This window comes from Neoarius graeffei, chromosome 7 (genome assembly GCF_027579695.1).
Source record: "Neoarius graeffei isolate fNeoGra1 chromosome 7, fNeoGra1.pri, whole genome shotgun sequence".
NCBI classification, from domain to species: domain Eukaryota; kingdom Metazoa; phylum Chordata; class Actinopteri; order Siluriformes; family Ariidae; genus Neoarius; species Neoarius graeffei.
The window spans coordinates 86,634,258-86,657,214 of NC_083575.1; the positions used below are offsets into that span (position 1 = coordinate 86,634,258).

The 22,957-nt window shown below is 43.0% G+C and overlaps 1 protein-coding gene across 1 annotated transcript in view; it reads right to left on the minus strand.

The window, feature by feature from the left end:
• Positions 1–10,790, minus strand: part of prmt9 (protein arginine methyltransferase 9) — a 46,013-nt gene extending 35,223 nt beyond the window's left edge. The window contains exons 1-3 of the mRNA XM_060926547.1: positions 10,298–10,790; positions 7,328–7,476; positions 6,994–7,230 (exon numbers count right to left, since the gene is read on the minus strand). Of these exons, the coding sequence (XP_060782530.1) occupies positions 6,994–7,230; positions 7,328–7,476; positions 10,298–10,501 (590 nt within the window). The 5' untranslated portion in view covers positions 10,502–10,790. The remainder of the gene's footprint in view (positions 1–6,993; positions 7,231–7,327; positions 7,477–10,297) is intronic.
• Positions 10,791–22,957: the final 12,167 nt, after the last annotated feature.

The following is a 22,957-nucleotide window of genomic DNA, read 5'->3' on the forward strand; positions in this document are numbered from 1 at the left end:
CTGGAAAAGTTAAAGGTACAAAAAAGGAACAGCTGGAGGACCAAACTGCAACTCATTAGGTCAATTGGCAATAGGTCATTAACATGACTAGGTCTAAAAAGAGCATCTTGGAGTGGCAGCGGCTCTCAGAAGTAAAGATGGGAAGAGGATCACCAATCCCCCTAATTCTGCGCCGACAAATAGTGGAGCAATATCAGAAAGGAGTTCGACAGTGTAAAATTGCAAAGAGTTTGAACATATCATCATCTACAGTGCATAATATCATCAAAAGATTCAGAGAATCTGGAAGAATCTCTGTGCGTAAGGGTCAAGGCCGGAAAACCATACTGGGTGCCCGTGATCTTCGGGCCCTTAGACAGCACTGCATCACATACAGGCATGCTTCTGTATTGGAAATCACAAAATGGGTTCAGGAATATTTCCAGAGAACATTATCTGTGAACACAATTCACCGTGCCATCCGCCGTTGCCAGCTAAAACTCTATAGTTCAAAGAAGAAGCCGTATCTAAACATGATACAGAAGCGCAGACGTCTTCTCTGGGCCAAGGCTCATTTAAAATGGACTGTGGCAAAGTGGAAAACTGTTCTGTGGTCAGACGAATCAAAATTTGAAGTTCTTTATGGAAATCAGGGACGCCGTGTCATTCGGACTAAAGAGGAGAAGGACGACCCAAGTTGTTTTCGGCGCTCAGTTCAGAAGCCTGCATCTCTGATGGTATGGGGTTGCATTAGTGCATGTGGCATGGGCAGCTTACACATCTGGAAAGACACCATCAATGCTGAAAGGTATATCCAGGTTCTAGAGCAACATATGCTCCCATCCAGACGACGTCTCTTTCAGGGAAGACCTTGCATTTTCCAACATGACAATGCCAAACCACATACTGCATCAATTACAGCATCATGGCTGCGTAGAAGAAGGGTCCGGGTACTGAACTGGCCAGCCTGCAGTCCAGATCTTTCACCCATAGAAAACATTTGGCGCATCATAAAACGGAAGATATGACAAAAAAGACCTAAGACAGTTGAGCAACTAGAATCCTACATTAGACAAGAATGGGTTAACATTCCTATCCCTAAACTTGAGCAACTTGTCTCCTCAGTCCCCAGACGTTTACAGACTGTTGTAAAGAGAAAAGGGGATGTCTCACAGTGGGAAACATGGCCTTGTCCCAACTTTTTTTGAGATGTGTTGTTGTCATGAAATTTAAAATCACCTAATTTTTCTCTTTAAATTATACATTTTCACAGTTTAAACATTTGATATGTCATCTATGTTCTCTTCTGAATAAAATATGGAATTTTGAAACTTCCACATCATTGCATTCCGTTTTTATTTACAATTTGTCCCAACTTTTTTGGAATCGGGGTTGTAGAACGTATCAAGAAAACGTGGACAAAACAGCAATAATGGAAGAGCTGGTTTCTAAGCTACCTAAAACTAGCAATGGTAATGATTTTTTTTGTTACATATTTTTCATAGTTCTATTCTAGTACGAAGTAAATTTTTTTTTTATGATAAAACAGACTCAAAACAAGCTGCATCGTCGCCTTCGGCAGACCAAGAAACACCGGCCCAAGCGGCAGCTGCCGGTGAGCGAGCTTGGTTTGCTTATGCTATGGTCACTGTTTGGTTTGACAGAATTAGCCCAAAACATAGGTACGGTCAGTAAGCTCAACCATTCTTTTTGGTCGATGTAGGCTATCTTGAAGATTATGAAGCACCTACTGCGCTCAGCGGTGTTCCATAGCTTGTTGAGTACCTGCAAAAGGCTGCTGTAGCTCTCTCGCACAGCCGTGTTATGGAAATGTTTCATGTTAGAAGATACAGGACGTCCTCCTTTCTACACCATCCGGAGTTTTAAGAACGTTTTTGAGAAGCGCTGTACTCATTTTCACCATTTTGAACATTTCACCTTTCAGTTTACTAAATTCAATCTTGCACAAAGATCAGGAAATTGCTCAGACCTTGTTATTTTAGATCTGTCGACAAACTCTCTCATAGAAGACATTTCTTTTGTAATACGTTTAGTGCATTTGAAAGAGTTGTATTTAGGGTTTTGCTGTAATGTAAATATATATGTTATTTAGCAGCTGGGAGGTCCGTATGGTGAAATACCGTGACCGAGGTCTTGAAAGTACTCAGCGAGGCTCTCTGGGCCGAGGTCAGTATTCAAGGCCGAGGTCACGGTATTTCACCATACGGACCGACCTTAAGCTGGTAAACAGTGATGGGAATCACGGCGTTAGAAATAAACGGCGTTACTAACGGCGTTACTTTTTTTAGTAACGAGTAATCTAACTAAATTACGTTTTACATCGTTATAACGCCGTTCCCGTTACTTACAATAAAATACTATGCGTTACTTTATTAAAGCTGTTCTCATCTGGCACGCTGCTCGTTCAGCCTTACTTTACTCTGCTTTAGTGTGGGGCGGGGAGACACGAGACAACGGCACAGTAAGCCAATCAGAGTAGATTTGGACAACATGCATAGGTAGGCCACGCCTACTGCACTACTGCGCGCTCTTTCAATCGGAAGACCCAGCGATGGCGAGCGGTCAGCCCAGCACTGCGCTTTCACATTGGAAATACAGCCATTACTTTTCATTACTTGAGATAAAAGGCAAGTGTGTTTACGTGCAATGCACATTATGTCGAGGAACAAAGCGTTTGTCCTCGTCAGTGGCCAGTAATTAGTAACAATTTTAATAACTACAAAAATATATTACATTTGATAGATGTCTTATCTCACATTGTCCCACAAAAATATTAATATAGTGTAGATAACATTACTAATTGGTTCTGTTAAGTGTCCATTTCAGTCATTAAACACATTTAACGTTCACTTTTATTATGATTACACTAATTGAATTAGATTTTTTTTGAGGGGGAACAAAATGTAACGGAATAATTACTTTCGCTGGTAATTAGTTACTTTTATGACAAAGTAACTCCGTTACTAACTCAGTTACTTTTTGGGAAAAGTAACTATAACTAATTACTTTTTGAAAGTAACATGCCCAACACTGCTGGTAAATAATATATTTATTTTTTTCTTTACCAAATTCTAACAGAAAACGAGAGCGCCCGAAAGGGAAAACCGAGCCGAGCCGCCATTTTGAATCCTCATTCATAGCTGTAATGCAAATGGCTTCCTCCTCGGTATACAAGTGCACTTCCATGGCAGGAAAAAAAACTACATTTTGCTGCCTATGTAGTCCCCTATTTATACAAAATTGAGTCATTCAGGATTCAACCATGTTTTTGCTCGGCGTTAGCAACAGTTAGAGGTTTTTAGCTTTCTCCTGAAATGTTTTCTTTTATTTCTTCTTCCTCAGGGTAGTAAAACTCGCTTTCGCTGTGAACACTGTCGTTATCGCTATCCATGATGTAAAATTAATGCTATTCTCCTGAGAGATGCGAAAATAAATGTTGACAAAAATTGCTACTATGTTTGTTGTTGTGAACAAGCAAGTCGCTAGAGGTCCGTAACGTAGGACCCGCTCGCCAGCCAATCAGAGCGCGGGATTTGATGGAAACTGGACCGCAAAAAAAATATATGATGTAATTGCTACAAACATTCTGAGCAACCGTAGTTATTTGCAAGATCTGGAAACACGTAGTTTCCGAATGTGCAGACAGTTTGATTCAGAACAGCTGATTGCTATTGCATTAAGCCACCCAAGTCTTCGTATTTATAAGATAGACGGCTGTGGCAATGTTGATATGGTATCAGCTTTGGCTATTTTGAACTCTCTGCGGTTGTCACTGTTTGAGGTTTGCATGATGCCAAATTTAGATCGCCGTTCTTTACAAGAATGGACTTCCTTCGAAAACGTGTTTGAGGAACTACAGTAAAGGGGTGTTCACACGACACATCTGCATCAACGCTGCACCGATGTATTTTGTTGCGATATATCTTACACCGGTGTAAATTTTGTGGAGCGTTCACACGTCACAACCCTGCTTACTAGAGAGAAGCGTGTTAGCACCGGTGCAGCCCCACTTGCGTTCACACAGCAGTTTTTGCGACCGTGCTGTACGATAGTAATAATGCGGAAATGAAATATGCGCATGCGTGAAAATGTACTTCCTTTTCCCGGTTGTCATGGCATCACCAAGCGCCGGGAAAACAACGTGGATGAAGACACCAGTGTTGCCAGATACTGCTGACGTTTTCCAGCCCAAAATATGTTCAAATCCGCCAAAATGCACTTAAAACCGCCCAATCTGGCAACACTGGAAGACACGCAGTTCTGTTGTTGTTGATATTCGCCATTTTGGAAGCGCAAAATACCAGGATGCAAATTATGCAATGCCCGTATGTAATTAACTCTCCTCACGCGTAGCGAGTCTACCCCTGTAGCATTCAGACGTCCCATTTTATATCGGTGCTGCCCCGCAAACTAGCATTTACTCCGGAGGAAATTTCTTAAACCGCCTCCCGAGCAGGGTTAGATTTGCACCGGTTTAAGCAGCTTTCAGGGGCGACACCGCTATAACTTTGTACCGTGTGAACGCTCTACCGGGGCAGCCCCAGTGCTACACCAGCGTAACAGTTGCCGTGTGAACACCCCTAATGACTGTGCTAAACACGTGGAGTGGGCAGTAGTGTTGTCCAAACTTAACATGCATGTCAAACATTTGCTTTTGACACAAGCCATGGTTATATGGAACAACAAGAATAGAGAGATCTGCATCGGTTGACGAGGTTAAGATGTCGAGCCACGATCCATACACCGCCGGATAAAGCTGATTTGGCCTAATCACTGTCCGACCTCTCAACAGCTCGCAACATGAGATGAAAGAATGACGCAAATTCATTCAATGATGTAAATTTTCATTTACAAACCTGCGGGTATGTACTCAGGCTGCCAGTCAGTGTGTGACCCCCCTCGAAAAATCCTAGCTATGCCCCTGTGGAGAGGGTCAACGACCCATGTGACCTCAACGACTCTCCTTAGGGTTGCTTTTGGTCCACTCGAGGATAAATACCTGGAACTCCCCACTAGTCAAAGAGAACTGAAGAAGCCTTTCGGCTGAGAGGTGAAACGTCTTCAAGGATTTCAAGCACGTCCAGTTGCCTTCTTTAGCACCTACGGTTTACGATGACCTGGATGACTGAGAACTAGGGCTGCGTATCTAAACGTAACATCAGGTACAGGTACAGAGGTTTAGGTACAGGTCCGGACCTGTACCTGTACCTGAACAATTTGACAAATTCTTCTGAACTTCTTCAATAATGACAGAAGCATTAATAAACTGTTGACAACTTGTCAGTATCTTTATTCAAAGAAAACCAAACACAACGAGGTTTCCTACCTCACTTCTCAGTCACCCTCTCAGTCTCACACTTAGTTAACAGGCTTTTGTCTAAACGGGGGAACAGGGGTGCTGCGCCCTCTTACTCTCGGCGTGCGCCCTCTTACCGACTCCGTGAAAACATCCCAGCAACACTACGTGACAATGTGTCTGATCATCAAATACGTTATAATTGCTCCAAAAATATTCCAATCATAGTAGATACACCGCCAGACGGTGCAAAAACAATCCGAATTGGCGTTTTCCAGACCGAGGCGCCATGTTGTTTACTTGTCGCGGCTGCTCTCGCGAGATTTGACATGGGTTACATACAAGGTCAGCTGACTTGTAGAGCGAGAGTTCTCGAGACTGAATGACCTTTCACCCACCGGCACGGGAGCTTTTGACAGAAGTAGTTGGCGAGTTGTTTTTGTTGACACTTGGGCATTTAAAGATGTCATCCAGCGGCACGAAGCGGAAGAAAGCCAAAGACTGTCCGGGGCAGAAGAAGAAGATTACTTCTTTCTTTTTCAATGTTGACAGACAATTTGTTACAATTTCCCTCTCAGATAGCCTCAGAATGTCCCATTGGAGCATTTTTCAAAGGCTTTGCACGGCGGAGGGGGGGGGACAACCGGCACCATCCCCCCCCCCGCTTCGCTCCCTCGCCATGGTGAGCGCCCTCATACTAAATTTTTCTAGAAAAAACCCTGGTTAACTTGGGACAAAAAGTCATAAGTTGTCTCACAGCGAGAACTGACTACACTAGAGTACTACAGACTACGCGCAGTCCGCGGCGTTTAACTTGCGCGGCAAAATTACACAAAGCAACAAAGGCCGCCAATGCCAGCAAAGGAAAAATGGCTGACCTGCTTTTGAGTCTTTTTGACCAATCAGAACGCTGGATCAGCCAAGCTCTTGCAATGTCTCGTGAGACTGTGGCGAGAGGATCTCAAATCAAAGATGGCTCTGATTTCAAGTTTCAGCGCGGCATTTTACGTCTTTTCCAGTGCTAAATTTTCATCTTTGTGGTAGGATTTACACATCTTCAGTCACAAAATAAGCAGATACTTGGTGTAAATTTATATCGGTACTTCATGATCCGGTATTTTGGACCTGTACCGAATCGATTTTCACAGTACAGTACCGGTACGCAGTACCGGTACGCAGCCCTACTAAGAACCTTCAGAGACGTATCTTTGCGATAGTTGCTAGGACACTACAAGTTTTAGTATCAGGTGGAAACAAACCATACTGGCTCGATTTCCAATCCTCCCTTGTCTTCTCTTCCCTTCCAGCAAACGAATAAGGAGTGTTTATTCAATTAAAACAGAGAAATCGTACATTCCAACATCGATCAAGGTAACACTTGGCTACAAATCACCAATGGTTTTGAGGAATTTTGTACGGATCATAACGGCTAATAAACTCAAATTTCCGCGTGGATCTATCCTTTGCTTCTTTCTGACTTCGATTATCTGAGTAATCCAGTAGTGAAGTTTTTTTTTTTAGCTGTAGCTTTCTTTGAACTACAGACGTCTGACATCAATATCGCTCGTCTTCAGTATGGAAACAAACTTCACTTGTCCCCCAGGACAATGGTAGCTAATGCAAGTGTGACATCAGTGCAAGGGGTCGACTGATCCACATGACGAAGCGCTATGAATCCGACTGAGTCAAGATCTTACCCGAGGATGCCCGTTCCTGTCCCGATATCCAGAACGGTTCTACACCCATCCTGCACCGCCCTCTGAATGGCAAGCTGGTACTTGCGATTTCGCCCGTTGTCATTAAGCATGAGGAAATGCCAGCGCTCCACCAGCCAGTTCGCCACCCTGTAGAAGTTCTCCTTGGCTTCGGGGAAATCCGGCTTCAGTTTCAAGGCTTTATAGAAATGCGCCGCGGCCTCGTCCCTGAATCCCATCCTGAGATACACAAACCGCAACGTCTCATTCTCTTGCTGCTGACCAACGAGAGGCGTGATCGAGCCTCCTCTCCTCAATAAGAAACAAGAAACGGTACCTGAAAAGATGCTCGCCCATGCTGTTGATGATCACCTCATCTTTCGGGAAGAGCTCCAGCGCTTGCTCGTAGCAGTCGAAAAGCTCCTGGATGCGACCGACTCCGTCCAGCTCGTCTGCCCACTTCAGAACCGTGAACCTGAAGGAATCCTGCGGGTTCAGAAAGATAACGGTGTAATGCTAGGAAAGCAAACAGTGTACACTTGCCTTCACAAAATGGTGCCTGTGAGGTATTTATCTACAGTTGGGTCCATATATATTTGGACGCTGACACAAATTGTTTTTTTTTTACCTGTTTACTGAAACATATTCAAGTTATAGTTATATAATGAACATGGACAAAGTCCAGACTTTCAGCTTTCATTTGAGGGTATTCACATTAAAATTGGATGAAGGGTTTAGGAGTTTCAGCTCCTTAACATGTGCCACCCTGTTTTTAAAGGGACCAAAAGTAATTGGACAGTTGACTCAAAGGCTATTTCATGGGCAGGTGTGGGCAATTCCTTCGTTATGCCATTCTCAATTAAGCAGATAAAAGGCCTGGAGTTGATTTGAGGTGTGGTGCTTGCGTTTGGAAGATTTTGCTGTGAAGAAAACATGCGGTCAAAGGAGCTCTCCATGCAGGTGAAACAAGCCATCCTTAAGCTGCGAAAACAGAAAAAACCCATCCGAGAAATTGCTACAATATTAGGAGTGGCAAAATCTACAGTTTGGTACATCCTGAGAAAGAAAGCAAGCACTGGTGAACTCGATGCAAAAAGACCTGAACACCCACAGAAGACAACAGTGGTGGATGATTGCAGAATAATTTCCATGGTGAAGAGATATATATATATATATATATATATATATATATATATATATATATATATATATATATATATGGGCGAAAGGCGGGGTACACCCTGGACAAGTCGCCAGGTCATCACAGGGCTGACACATAGACACAGACAACCATTCACACTCACATTCACACCTACGCTCAATTTAGAGTCACCAGTTAACCTAACCTGCATGTCTTTGGGGAAACCGGAGCACCCGGAGGAAACCCACGCGGACAACATGCAAACTCCACACAGAAAGGCCCTCGCCGGCCATGGGGCTCGAACCCGGACCTTCTTGCTGTGAGGCAACAGCACTAACCACTACACCACTGTGCTGCCCTATATATATATATATATATATATATATATATATATATATATATATATATATATGAGTGTTTAGTCTACATCTAGTTCATATCTAGAGTGTTTATACTGTTTATATTGTCTGTTTGAGTGTTTAGTCTGTATGTAGTTCTTATCTAGTGTTTATACTGTTTATATTGTTTGAGTGTTTAGTCTATGTCTAGTTCCTATCTAGAGTGTTTATACTGTTTATATTGTTGTTTGGGGGTTTTTTTTCAGTTATTCTATTTTTATTTATTGCATTGCCTGTTTGCACCATGGGTCAGAGAGGAATGAAATTTCACCTGTGCTGTAGGTCGAGCATCTCATCTCATTATCTCTAGCCGGTTAAGAGCAATTCCAGCGTTATGGACGTGACACTTGAACTCAAAATGGCAACAAATGACCCAGTGCATGTTTTATTGTCTCCCAGTATTTAAACAGGTGTTGCATATTTTAAGGCTGTACCATACTGGAGAAGTGATAGAACAAGAACAATTCCCATAGTACATCTAGGCCATGCCAGAAAACGCCAATAAAAGATGCGTTATGGACGTGACAGAAAAAGTATCACTTTTCTTGGGTGACTGTACATTTTTATCAAACTCTGTGAAATTGTAAACCTAATGTCGAAATGGAGATATCCATTTGATAGAGGGGTCCAAGGTGAATATTAAAAAATCTTTGTTTAAAATATTTTGTATTTCATGCAGAGTTTCGGAAGGAAAAGTCAGCGTTACGGATGTGACGAAATTCCGTTATGGATGTGACACGTCTGAAATAGACATGGCATATGTTTAGAAAATCAGCAATTTAACCACCATAACCCTTTGAAAAACTCTCTAAATATCAGCTAAAACTATCAAAGTTCTTAAATAATATTTAGGATGGCTATTGTTTTGCTGTTTTGTGGATTTTAGCATACATTTCTGTGGCTTGTGGGAATAATATAGAATTGTACATGATCAAAGTTGATTTTAGCTTGGGTTTTACATTATAAGAAAGAAAGACTGACAGTGACATATTAGGTTGGTTACAAATTGGTTCAACTTATTCACATCTGTAAAATACAGGCCTAGGTGAGATCTCTGGGAGTGGTTTTGATGTATTACATGTTGCTTTATTTTTGCATGGTGAGGTTGACATTTACATGGAATTGCCCTTTATCCTGTTCTACAGGGTCGCAGGCAAGCTGGAGCCTATCCCAGCTGACTACGGGTGAAAGGCGGGGTACACCCTGGACAAGTCGCCAGGTCATCACAGGGCTGACACATAGACACAGACAACCATTCACACTCACATTCACACCTACGGTCAATTTAGAGTCACCAGTTAACCTAACCTGCATGTCTTTGGACTGTGGGGGAAACCGGAGCACCCGGAGGAAACCCACGCGGACACGGGGAGAACATGCAAACTCCGCACAGAAAGGCCCTCGCCGGCCCCGGGGCTCGAACCCAGGACCTTCTTGCTGTGAGGCGACAGCGCTAACCACTACACCACCGTGCCGCCGATGTCGAGCATGTATAGCATATTTGACAAAGTTGACTTGACTTGAAATTTTTTTTTTGCATGGTAAATAGAGCGATCACAGGGCTACAATAAGCAACCAAGTTTATTTAGTCAAGCCTTTTGATATTGAAGTGTTAAATGTGATTTTTAGCTGATTGTAAAACAACCCTTCATGAACAGCTGATATGCAAATTAGTCAGTCTGTGACGTCATACAGGGACTTTTTGAGCTTGTTTGAGCTACTTTCCCCTGAAAAATGATGATGATGATGATAGAGCACTGGATCTTACTCTCGCCAGATCTTTCAGAGTCGGAGCGAGGTTGAGGGCCAGGAGGAAGTGGACGAACGCGGTGCCGTAATCGTGCTGGAGGAGACACTGCTGTGCGCTCTGGACCGAGATGGAGATGAGCTCGTTTCTCGCCGGATCTTCTCTCGGAGCTCTGCTGCGGCGCCTGCTCCTCTTCACCTTCACTGCTGCACCACTGCTGGGCATCTCGGAGGGACACACACGGCTCACGATTCACTAATTAAACCGATAAATCGGCCAACTCACATCATCAAGTCTCGGGTAAACTATTCCGCTCACAGCTTCCGCTCACTATTATTATTATTATCAGTTAACTAACTTGCATGTTATTATTAACAATAATAATAAAACGACTACCCGCAAATATAGTCTATAAACTAAAAAACACAATTATGCTATATTTTAACCAAAAAAAAAAAAAATACATTCCGTTTCAAAAAAATTTCCACGCATCTGTTGTATTGGACTGACTGTCCGTCCAATAAACATGCACGGCACGAAACAAACTCCACTGAATCATTGGTTCCGCTTGACATCTTGAGCTTCTTTTATGGGCACTCCGACTCAAAGTGATTTGGTGTCGAGTGCAGATAATGTGACCAAGCACACACACACATTTAATACGAGTTTCCATTCACACCTACGGTCAATTTAGAGTCACCAGTTAACCTAACTTTATCGCTGTCGCCTCACAGCAAGAAGGTCCGGGTTTGAGCCCCGTGGCCGGCGAGGGCCTTTCTGTGTGGAGTTTGGATGTTCTCCCCGTGTCCGCGTGGGTTTCCTCCGGGTGCTCCGGTTTCCCCCACAGTCCAAAGACATGCAGGTTAGGTTAACTGGTGACTCTAAATTGACCGTAGGTGTGAATGGTTGTCTGTGTCTATGTGTCAGCCCTGTGATGACCTGGCGACTTGTCCAGGGTGTACCCCGCCTTTCGCCCGTAGTCAGCTGGGATAGGCTCCAGCTTGCCTGCGACCCTGTAGAACAGGATAAAGCAGCTTTACAGAATTTGAACGACTTAAAACATGAGCTAATTTTATCCCTAATCTATACCCAATAAGCACGCCTGTGGCGACGGTGGCAGTAAGGAAAAACTCCCTCAGACGACATGAGGAAGAAACCTCGAGAGGAACCAGACTCAAAAGGGAACCCATCCTCATTTGGGCAACAACAGACAACGTGACTATATCATTAACAGTTTTAACATTAAGTCAGTTTCGTTGATGTTATAAACTCTTCATTGATGGAAACTTGAGTGCAAAACTGTTCATGACAACTGCAGTCCTAAAGTTACAGTAGCAAGTCAACTGTAGTCCTCAGCCATGAAAGCATTACTGTAAGTGTCCAGAGCGTTCCCCAGGTTGACTTGATCAGTTGACTTGCTGACTTTGGGACTGCGGTTGTCGTGAACGGTTTTGCGCTCGGGTTTCCATCGGTGGGGGGTTTATAGCATCAACGAAGCTTACTTTATGTTAAAACTCATCTCATCTCATTATCTGTAGCTGCTTTTTCCTGTTCTACAGGGTCGCAGGCAAGCTGGAGCCTATCCCAGCTGACTACGGGTGAAAGGCGGGGTACACCCTGGACAAGTCGCCAGGTCATCACAGGGCTGACACAGAGAGACAAACAAACACTCACATTCACACCTACAGTCAATTTAGAGTCAATTTAGAGTCACTTTGGACTGTGAGGGAAACTGGAGAACCTGGAGGAAACCCACACAGACACAGGAAGAACATGCAAATTCCACACAGAAAGGCCCTCATCGGCTGCTGGGCTCGAACCCAGAACCTTCTTGCTATAAGGCGACAGTGCTAACCACTACACCACCATGCCACCCGTGATTGGAGGTTTTTGTTTGTTTGTTTTTTTAAGAAATTGTGTGTCATTAAGTAGACATTTTCCAAATCTGAGTCTTGAAATTATCCTTTGTTTGTTTCTGTTTTTGTCAGAATATGTGGTATGTGTTGTAATATTTGGTTCAAGTTGGTTGAAGAATCTACCAGTTTGAGAATTTTCCCATCTGTCTTACTGTAAAAATAACATCTTGATATCAGAAGTGGTAAAAGGGTAATCTCATCTCATCTCATCTCATTATCTCTAGCCGCTTTATCCTGTTCTACAGGGTCGCAGGCAAGCTGGAGCCTATCCCAGCTGACTACGGGCGAAAGGCGGGGTACACCCTGGACAAGTCGCCAGGTCATCACAGGGCTGACACATAGACACAGACAACCATTCACACTCACATTCACACCTACGCTCAATTTAGAGTCACCAGTTAACCTAACCTGAATGTCTTTGGACTGTGGGGGAAACCGGAGCACCCGGAGGAAACCCACGCGGACACGGGGAGAACATGCAAACTCCGCACAGAAAGGCCCTCGCCGGCTATGGGGCTCGAACCCGGACCTTCTTGCTGTGAGGCGACAGCGCTAACCACTACACCACCGTGCCGCCGTAAAAGGGTAATAAATGTCATAATAGGTTTTATTTACAGATCTTTTGGCCAATTTATCAGCCATTTCATTTCCTTTAATACCCACATGAGCTGGAATCCAACAAAAACCAATCTCACCATCCATAAGATAAAGCTAGTACATACGGTAAACTATCGGAAATCTAATAATTCTATGTCATTATCTTCTGCTTAACAGTCTTGAAATGTTAGACTTGTGCTCTTATGCTAACCTTTACATGTTTTACAAGCCGCCATCTTGAAAAAGTCAACTTTCCATAATGATGGGTTGACATGACTTGACACTCACATTAACATTTAAAGCATTAAATCACATTTCAGATTTTCAATGAAAGTATTTTTTTTAATATTGCCACAGTAGATGTAAGAATCTTCGATATGTCATAAAAAGAGAACAACAAATCACTTTCATGCATGAATTTCAATATGTAGGATGTAACAATATGATTTTTTCCCTTTACTTTTAATTTTATGAGGGAATTGAAGTAGAGATTTTTAAATGAATGTTTACGGCGAGTTTAACTGGTCCTCGTTTTTAGATTAGATTCAACTTTCTTGTGATTGCACATGTCACAGGTACAAGGCAACGAAATGTACAGTGCATAGCAGTAAATAACATAAGTGCAGAGCCGGCCCGTGGCATAGGCAATATAGGCAAATGCTAAGGGCGCTGCGTCCATCCAGGGGCGCAGAAACAGGGGGAGAAAAATTATGACTTCCACTATTCTGAAAACGAGTCAGCATTATAATGTCTTAGCCTAATTTAATTGTACAGCAAAGCATGTAGTCAGGGTGCGATTTGTCAAAAAAAGCGGGGTGTGGTGGTGGTTGTTAATCATGAAACAATAAGCGCTCAACAGTGGTTCGCCCTGTCTATAGTGTGTCTTCGGGCGTACAAGTGCGCATCCATGGCTATTCTCTGTTTTGGCCATGTAATAGCCTAAGTGCAAAGTGTGCCCAGGGGCGCCAAGGGCGACCAAAACCCCACCAAAAAGGAGGGATGGAGTTATTGAATGGAGATGTTACCAAGTGCATCAGTCACTACGTTTACATGCACATAGAGAGAATCGAATTTCTGCCGTTGCTCGACTGAAATCGAAGTTCAAAATGCCATGTATACACCTTAATTCGGCTGAAATTGAACCGAACTTGATTTCTCGGAATCGAGCTACACGACCTAGTTTATGCGATTTCTACCGAGGTACTTTGTGCATGTAAACCCTATCGAGCTAGTTGTCGAGCTACTTCCGGAAGTGACGAGTGACGAGACCACAAGCGGGAAACACAACAGCCTCGGTCGGCATGACAACGAATCATGACAACGGCATGAATCTTTTCTTTTTGTGGCATTGTTTGCACTGTTAAAATTTAGCTCACTTACTGTATCACCAAATACATCTGTACAGCTGTTGCATAGCTGTGAATTGTGTACATAAACAAGTCATTGTATTTGTGTGTGTGTGTGTGTGTGTATATATGTCCAACATCTGAAGAATGTCAATAAAAACAAAACAACTGAACTTTTTGTGTGTTTATTAAGACATAAGTTAAATTGTAAGCAAAAAAAATATTTTTTTGTAAGCAAAACATGGACTTTAGAAAAATATTATTGTGCAAAATAAGTTTTCTTACAAAACAGTAGTCTGCGCCGGACAGTTTGTAGCCATACAGTCTGTTAGAGCAAGCCGAACAGCTTGAACACGGAACTGCTAGTGTTGCCAGATTGGGTGTTTTAAGTGCATTTTAGCGGATTTGAACATGTTTTGGGCTGGAAAATGTCAGCGGTATCTGGCAACACTATAGCTCTTCTTCATGACGACAACCGGAAGTGTACCAACACGATGGGGCGTGTAGCGCCACGTGTGGCTCGGGTGCACAATGCACCTTGTACAATAGCCCGATTTCACTTGTGCATGTAGGATTGGATTTCTCTGGCACCCCTGCTGGGACCCTTTGCTCGATTACCGACAGCAGCTCGATTTGGACGTGCATGTAAACGTAGTCATTGGTGTACAGTGTTTTCAACCACTGTGCTGCCGAACTCTAGTACTGCGGAACACTAGTGTGCCGTGAGAGATCACCAAGTGTACCGTGGAAAATTATAGAATGACTGTATATTGTAAATATTGGCAACAGCGTTTTAGTTTCAGTCAACATTTTCTATTGGTGATGTGCCTTGAGATTTTTTCATTGAAAAAAGTGCGCCCTGGCTCAAAAAGGTTGAAAAACAAGTGTAGCCTACGCAGTAGTGGTCGGTGATTTCCTTATGCCTACGAAAAATGCACAATGATAGGTTATAAGGGGGGCGGGGGGAGCGGTGTTCCACTGCAAAAAGTAGCCCAGACTACAAGTGCTTAAATGAAGAAATCCAAACTCTCGGGTGCGCAAGGGCGCAAACGAAGGCTACAGGAAGAAACAAATAGAGCGAAGTCGTAAGTCTGATCTAATCTCTCATATCAACCATTATAGTGGCAAATTAATATTTTAGACGCCTGAATCAATGTCTGCCTAGCTAACTAGATGCAAACAGCAATAGACTTCAATAACAAAGTACCCATAATAGCACTTTTGTTTGAAAATACAGCCCATTGATGTCTTAACAGGGTGCTTAAGTTTGCACAATTTAGAATTGTAGAATTTTTTATTCATTTAATTTGTTAATTCTTCAGAGATGACTTAACTTTTAATAGCAAAAAAGAAACTAAAAATAATTTCTTGTTTATTGTCCATGCACTACACTTTGAACAGGGTGCGGAAGAGTTTTTGCCCATTATATGGAGATATGTATTGAATTTGTGTGGTCATTTTACTTTGTGACACTTTATGTGAATAATGATAACAATAATAACAATAATGAAAAAGATAAAAATGACTTCTTGTTTATTGTCCATGCACCGTACATTGTTCAATAGTAATAGAATAGAGTGATTAGATTAAAGTGTTATTTAGATGTTATAAGAGGGGTTTTTTTCTTGGGGGGGGCGCCAAAACTCAATCTCGCCTAGGGCAGCCAAAGACCTAGAGCCGGCCCTGCATAAGTGTAATGTACAAATATAAATGTATAAATGTACAGGGTATGGGATGGTATAATGATATGATATATAGATATTTGCAGTATATACAAAACGTGGTATGAATGCACAGTAGTGCAAATGGTGATAGTGCAGTGAAGTCAATTTTATTTCTTCGCTAATGTCCATTTTATTATTATTATTGGTTTTATTTTGATTTGCAGTTGAAGATTTTTGACTTTACGCCACATAAAACACCCATCAATAAGCAATGTTAGCTTGATGCTAGGCTTAATGTTTGTACGAGTTTAATGTTTATTCAACTCCAGTTATAGATCTTTATTCTGATTTAATACGATCTGTCTGTTATTGTATTTCATTTAGTCGGTGGTGTGGTAGAGTTAAACACTTGAATATCAGCAAAACCTTTTATCAGCATGGGCAGGTTAAGTTTATTGAAATAGTTTCCGTCCTCTTGGTATATTTATCCAGTGTACTCGTGATTTTCTGGCAGTTTCCAGAAATTCCAGTCAATTATTAAACTGCACATCTTGGGTATATTTAGGAGCAAGATCAATGTAATTCTCTTATTTTATATTAAACTTTGGTCAAATATCTGTCATATTTTGTATCTTGTGCAATTTTTTTACCTTGCGCAATACCAGAAAAATTCAGTTGAAATCAAGCCATTTGAGGTGAATTGGTCCGCCTCTGAAAAAACTTGGCATTTGGATTTCCCAGCAAACGTTGATTTTCGTGATATCACGTGCGGAACGCCTCCTTCTGAATCCTACGTCAGCGCTGGTCTGGTGGTTTTCTGCAAATTTCTTCAACGTTAAAACGTAATTATTAAAATGGTTAACAGATGTATCGTAGGAGGGTGTAGCGACACTAATCATGATGGGATTAGTACTCATCGTTTTCCAAAAGACCAGACAATGAGAGAGAAATGCGAGCGCTTCGGGCGAGACACCTGGAAAAACTGGCAACATACAACAGACCACAGCATCATATCCGGGGCTCGCTTCATAAAACCCGATGACTTTGAGAACTATTTGCAGTGGGAAATGGGCTTCAAGAAGCAACTTGATCTGAAAAAAGACGCAGTTCCATCTGTTAGAATGCCCAAAGCAACACCGTGTCCATCTGTGTCAGCATCACCAAAGGAGCCAGCCGTGTTCGTCTCCCCTGACAGAAGGCGAAGTGCCGCATCCACAGAGGCCCTCGAAGCCGAGGACCAAGCAGAGCCGAGAAAAAGACCAAGAAAATCGGCAATTCACGAGTTGACTGTTGCCAGGGAAAGAAATAAGAGAGACTATACTCTAAATTAGGTGTTCCTGTGTTTGTGTGGTACACGGATAATGTTATTTATTGACACACAAAAGTAAACAACACGAAAGCGCTGGGCGATAATACACTTACTTCACATGTATCAAGGGATATACGGCATGTCAGGGCTTGAGATCTTGGGACCTGTCAAACACATTAAATGTATATACAATTCTGCTTAGCCGATTCCATGTGTGTAGCTTAGGAAATCTTTCTCCTACAGTCGCCAGTACTCTTCTAAATGAAGAAATACATAAATACATAATAGTAATTTAAAAAAATATGGCAAGCTGGAGCCTATCCCAGCTGACTACGGGCGAAAGGCGGGGTACACCCTGGACAAGTCGCCAGGTCATCACAGGGCTGACACATAGACACAGACAACCATTCACACTCACATTCACACCTACGGTCAATTTAGAGTCACCAGTTAACCTAACCTGCATGTCTTTGGACTGTGGGGGAAACCGGAGCACCCGGAGGAAACCCACGCGGACACGGGGAGAACATGCAAACTCCACACAGAAAGGCCCTCGCCGGCCACGGGGCTCGAACCCGGACCTTCTTGCTGTGAGGCGACAGCGCTAACCACTACACCACCGTGCCGCCCAAGGGACATACTTTCATATTAAAAAACACGAAATTGGTCCAGGATATGCACTTTAAGGAATAAAATATATATGTGTGTGAGAGAGAGAGAGAGAGAGAGAGATGAAGTGAGCGTTACTGTTGATTAAACTGATTTTTTTCTTTCAAAAATACCATCACGTCCAGCACTGATTTAGTGTTTTACCAGTAACATCACAGCAATTTACCAACGAATATCTTTTCTAATGTAGTAAAGTAATTTTCTAATATATACACATTCACTTGACTTTGAGAAACAGAGCATTTTTATTTTTTGCAAATTCAAAAAATAAAAACTTCATACAAAACGTCTGACAAAATAATTTCCACTCTGAATGTAAACAAACTGGTGAAATGACGGAAGCAATTTATGAAAAATGCGATAATAATAATTCTTGAAAAATAAAAAAAGTACGTTCTTACCATCAAATACTTTCATTCCATATTCTGTTGCTTTTTTTGTATTTTTTGGGGTTTTGTTTTTGAATAGAGTTTTTATTTCATGCTCGGTTGGTTCAACAACACGATCCGCCATTTTGTTTTTCTCTACTCACGGTATATGAGTAGATAGCCTAGTAGTAGAATAGCCAATCAGAGTGCATGATTGCTCATATCCAGTGAATGAGGATAGAATATATATATATATAGTTGTTACTTTATCTGCCTCTCATTTTTTTTCCCTCACAGTTTGTCAAGACTATCCATATTTATGGAACATCTAACGTTATATCTTTACCTCTAACTGTTGCAAAGTTTAGTGAACACTGTCCTTACAACAATAAACATCTCAAAACATCATATCAACAATTAGACATTTTTCTTCATAAAATAACAACACTTAATATCTCTTTATTGTTAGCTGTAGATTGTCCACTGTAGCATACAAGTCCCTAGTTTAGTTGTTACTACCAGTGTTGTAGTCGAGTCACTAAACCTCGAGTCAAAGTCCAGTCTCAAGTCCCCAGTGTTCAAGTCCAAGTCATGAAAGAAAATTTTGAGTTGAGTCCGAGTCGAGTCCAAGACTCCAACCGTACCATTTGACGGTGTCTGTTTCAGCGCCGTTAACATTAGTTTGTTCCTGAACATGCCGTATGAACAGGTGAACGTGCTTCTCTTTATCAGGGAGTGTGAAGTATTCTGTCAGAGATGGTTGGGAGACGGATGCAAGTGCAGAAGGTGTGTTGTTTAATACAAGTGAAGACATAAACAATCCAGAACGGCAGGCAAAATCGTAAAACGATGAAACAGGCGATAGGTCGAGCGAGGCACAAACAGGCTCTCGTAGACTCGGCAGAATCAAAGACAAGAAACAGGAAATCAAGCAAAGAAATAAGGCTCGGTAATGTGTCAGCAACGCAACTCAATACTTTGCAAAGTGAGTGAGTTTTCACAATTTTTCTATCGGCGCGCTGATTGCGCCTTAATCCTGTGCGCGTGCTAGTTGTTTATGGCGTGTTCGCTGTCTGGAGCGCGCCCGAGAGTCTATCTGATACATGAGCCAAGGTGTGCAGGTGTGACACTTTTACACGAAATTAGTTCAAAATTAATGTAGATATAAATATCTTCTGCCAAATTATTATGGCATGTTACAAAAAATAAATAAAAAATCCGAGTCCTCGTCTCCAGTTTACGAATCCGAATGCAGTTAATGCACGAGTCCGAGTCGAGTCATGAGTCCTTCAAATTAGGGCACGAGTTGGACTCGAGTACTTCAAGCCTGGTTACTACTATATAATGTTGAAACAACAATAAGAGCATTAATATTACCCTGGGTTTCAGTTACAGCTGCACTATTTTCAGAGCTGCTATCACAGAACATTAATCAACACCTGCTGACCAATCAGGATCGAGAATTCAACAGCGCCATGGTAATAGTTTATATATACGTCTCATCTCATCTCATTATCTCTAGCTGCTTTATCCTGTCCTACAGGGTCGCAGGCAAGCTGTAGCCTATCCCAGCTGACTACGGGCGAAAGGCGGGGTACACCCTGGACAAGTCGCCAGGTCATCACAGGGCTGACACATAGACACAGACAACCATTCACACTCACATTCACACCTACGGTCAATTTAGAGCCACCAGTTAACCTAACCTGCATGTCTTTGGACTGTGGGGGAAACCGGAGCACCCGGAGGAAACCCACGCGGACACGGGGAGAACATGCAAACTCCACACAGAAAGGCCCTCACCGGCCATAGGGCTCGATCCCGGAACCTTCTTGCTGTGAGGCGACATCGCTAACCACTACACCACCGTGCCGCCCTTATATATACGTGTGTGTATACATTATACTACAAACAGTATGTGGAAAATCAAATGATGTTGAACAAATTGTGTCAGAAATATTGACTGGATTACTCTGTTGTTTAGAGTAGAGTGGGGTAATACGCCCCCGTGGGGTAATACGCCCCCAGCCTGTTTTACCCAAAATAACCACCAGATGGCGCAAAGTTACATTTCTTTTGTTGCTATGGACTGGCTTGACAACGGGGATATACAAATATCCACTGTGGATCGCATATCAGCAACGCAGCGGAGAGAAATCAAATTTCATGGTAAGTGATATAATTTTCAGATATCAGTAAAACTGTATTTATGGCCCTTTTCCACTACCCTTTTTCAGCTCACTTCAGCCCGACACGGCTCGCGTTTCGACTACCAAAAAACAGCACGACTCAGCTCGCTTCAGCCCTGCTTAGCCCCTAAAACTCGCACCGTTTTGGAGTGGGGCTGAAGCGAGCCAAGCCGTGCCGAGTGAGGTTGGGGGTGTGAGCAGACACTCCCCTGTGCACTGATTGGTGAGGAGGAGTGTCCTCACATGCCCACACACGCCCCGCGAGCGCGCTGGGATCTGTAAACACCGCAAACCCGGAAGAATAATAATTACGAATTACGAGAATTTCTGAAGCCTTATGCGCCTCGCCTCATCTATACGCTCTTGCCAGTATCTGTTGGCGTTGTCGGTGACAACAAGCCACAGCACCAAGACCAGCAACATTAACGACTTCATGTCCTCCATGTTTATTGTTTACTATTCGGGTCGTGAGACTACCGCTTAAAAGCTCACTGAATCAGTGACATACAGAGCATCGTGGACGAGTTCGCGGAGCGCAAGGCTTGTCCTATGCCCTTCAACACTAGAAGTCCCAGACAGGGGCCATTTGGCCTTTTTACTTATGGCCCTTTTCCACTACCCTTTTTCAGCTCACTTCAGCTCGCTTCAGCTCACTTCAGCCCGACACGGCTCGCGTTTCGACTACCAAAAACCAGCACGACTCAGCTCGTTTCAGCCCTGCTTAGCCCCTAAAACTCGCACCGTTTTGGAGTGGGGCTGAAGCGAGCCAAGCCGTGCCGAGTGAGGTTGGGGGCGTGAGCAGACACTCCCCTGTGCACTGATTGGTGAGGAGGAGTGTTCTCACATGCCCACACACGCCCCGCGAGCGCGCTGGGATCTGTAAACACCGCAAACCCGGAAGAATAATAATTACGAATTACGAGAATTTCTGAAGCCTTATGCGCCTCGCCTCATCTATACGCTCTTGCCAGTATCTGTTGGCGTTGTCGGTGACAACAAGCCACAGCACCAAGACCAGCAACACTAACGACTTCATGTCCTCCATGTTTATTGTTTACTATTCGGGTCGTGAGACTACCGCTTAAAAGATCACTGAATCAGTGACATACAGAGCATCGTGGACGAGTTCGCGGAGCGCAAGGCTCGTCGTATGCCCTTCAACACTAGAAGTCCCAGACAGGGGCCATTTGGCCTTTTTACCTAGAAAACCCACAAGAGGGCCAATTGGCCCCAAGTCCTCCCTGTAGACATTCATTTTGTTATGGAAATGTGGCTGTTAGTTACCTTACAGCTTAGAAATGAAATCTTACAATGCCTGTTGAATGTTGAATCTCTGCATCTTCGTTCCTTGGAGAGGAGCTTCTTTCACCACAAAATTCTTGAGGGAACTGAAGCGATAGTCCATGTGCACTGAGGTATTTATCCATCAAACAATTGTCTGGTTGCAGTCACATGAGTCGTTATGGTCACATGGGACATTCACATGTTCGCATTTTAGAATAGAATGTGTTTTTATTCCTCATTCTCACATTCACACAGAAGTAGCCAACATGACTTCACCACTGAAGTGTGAAGTGTGTGAAATGTGACCTCCTCACCCCACACACTGCCACTAACAGCCTCATTACCATAACAAAATGAGTGATTAGTGTATTGGGGAAAAGCGGTCGGGCCAAATGGCCCCTATGTGGGTCTTCTAGGTAGACAGAAAAATGCTGGGACTGCTAGTGTCAAATAATGCGCGCAGTAGGCTATTGATGTTTTATTATGAGCCATGTACAGTATGTCGCCTAATGTTTTTTTGTTTCTGAGTTACATGTTCGTTTGAAGGACTTAATGTACAAAATAACATAGTTGCACCCCGTAGTGTTGAAATTGGTAAACACAGTGCATTCAGTGAGGTTTGCACCGCCCTCCTTTTATTTCTGACTCTTCCTGTCACCGTTGCAACCTCTGAGCGCTCATTCGTATGCCCTTCAAATAATGTGCGCAGTATAGGCTATTGATGTTTTATTATGAGCCATGTACAGTATCCTAATGTTTTTTGTTTCTGAGTTACATGTTCGTTTGAAGGACTTGATGTACTAAATAACATATAGTTGCACCCGGTAGTGTTGAAATTGGTAAACACCGCAGTTGCGGACATTTTATAGCCTAAAATGATGTTATGATAAGCTTTAATAAAGGGCCCGGTCATTTGCCCCGCCCCCGGCCCGGCTCTGACTTGTTCCGCCACTGTCACTGATGTCACTGTTTGCGCTGCTTAACGACATCACGTGACGTCCACCCTCTTTCGCTAACTCCACCCAATGTGTCCACCCACTTCCAGCCAGCACGGTTCAGCGCGGTTGTAGTCGAAATGCAACTCCAACAGCCCCGCTCAGCTCGACTCAGCCCGACTCAGCACGGCACGGCTCAGCCGCGTTTGTAGTGGAAAAGCGGCATTAGATAGCTGCTATTTCGTCAGATATCACAGCTGTGTATGTGGTATGAGTAGACAAGTCAGTACGTTAAAAAAAATACATTAGGTATAAAAAGTTGAATCACATTTTGAAAGTAAGACCCTTTTTTGTAAAAGTGTAGTCTGTGGGGTAAAACGCCCCCTTAATGGCGGGGTAAATGG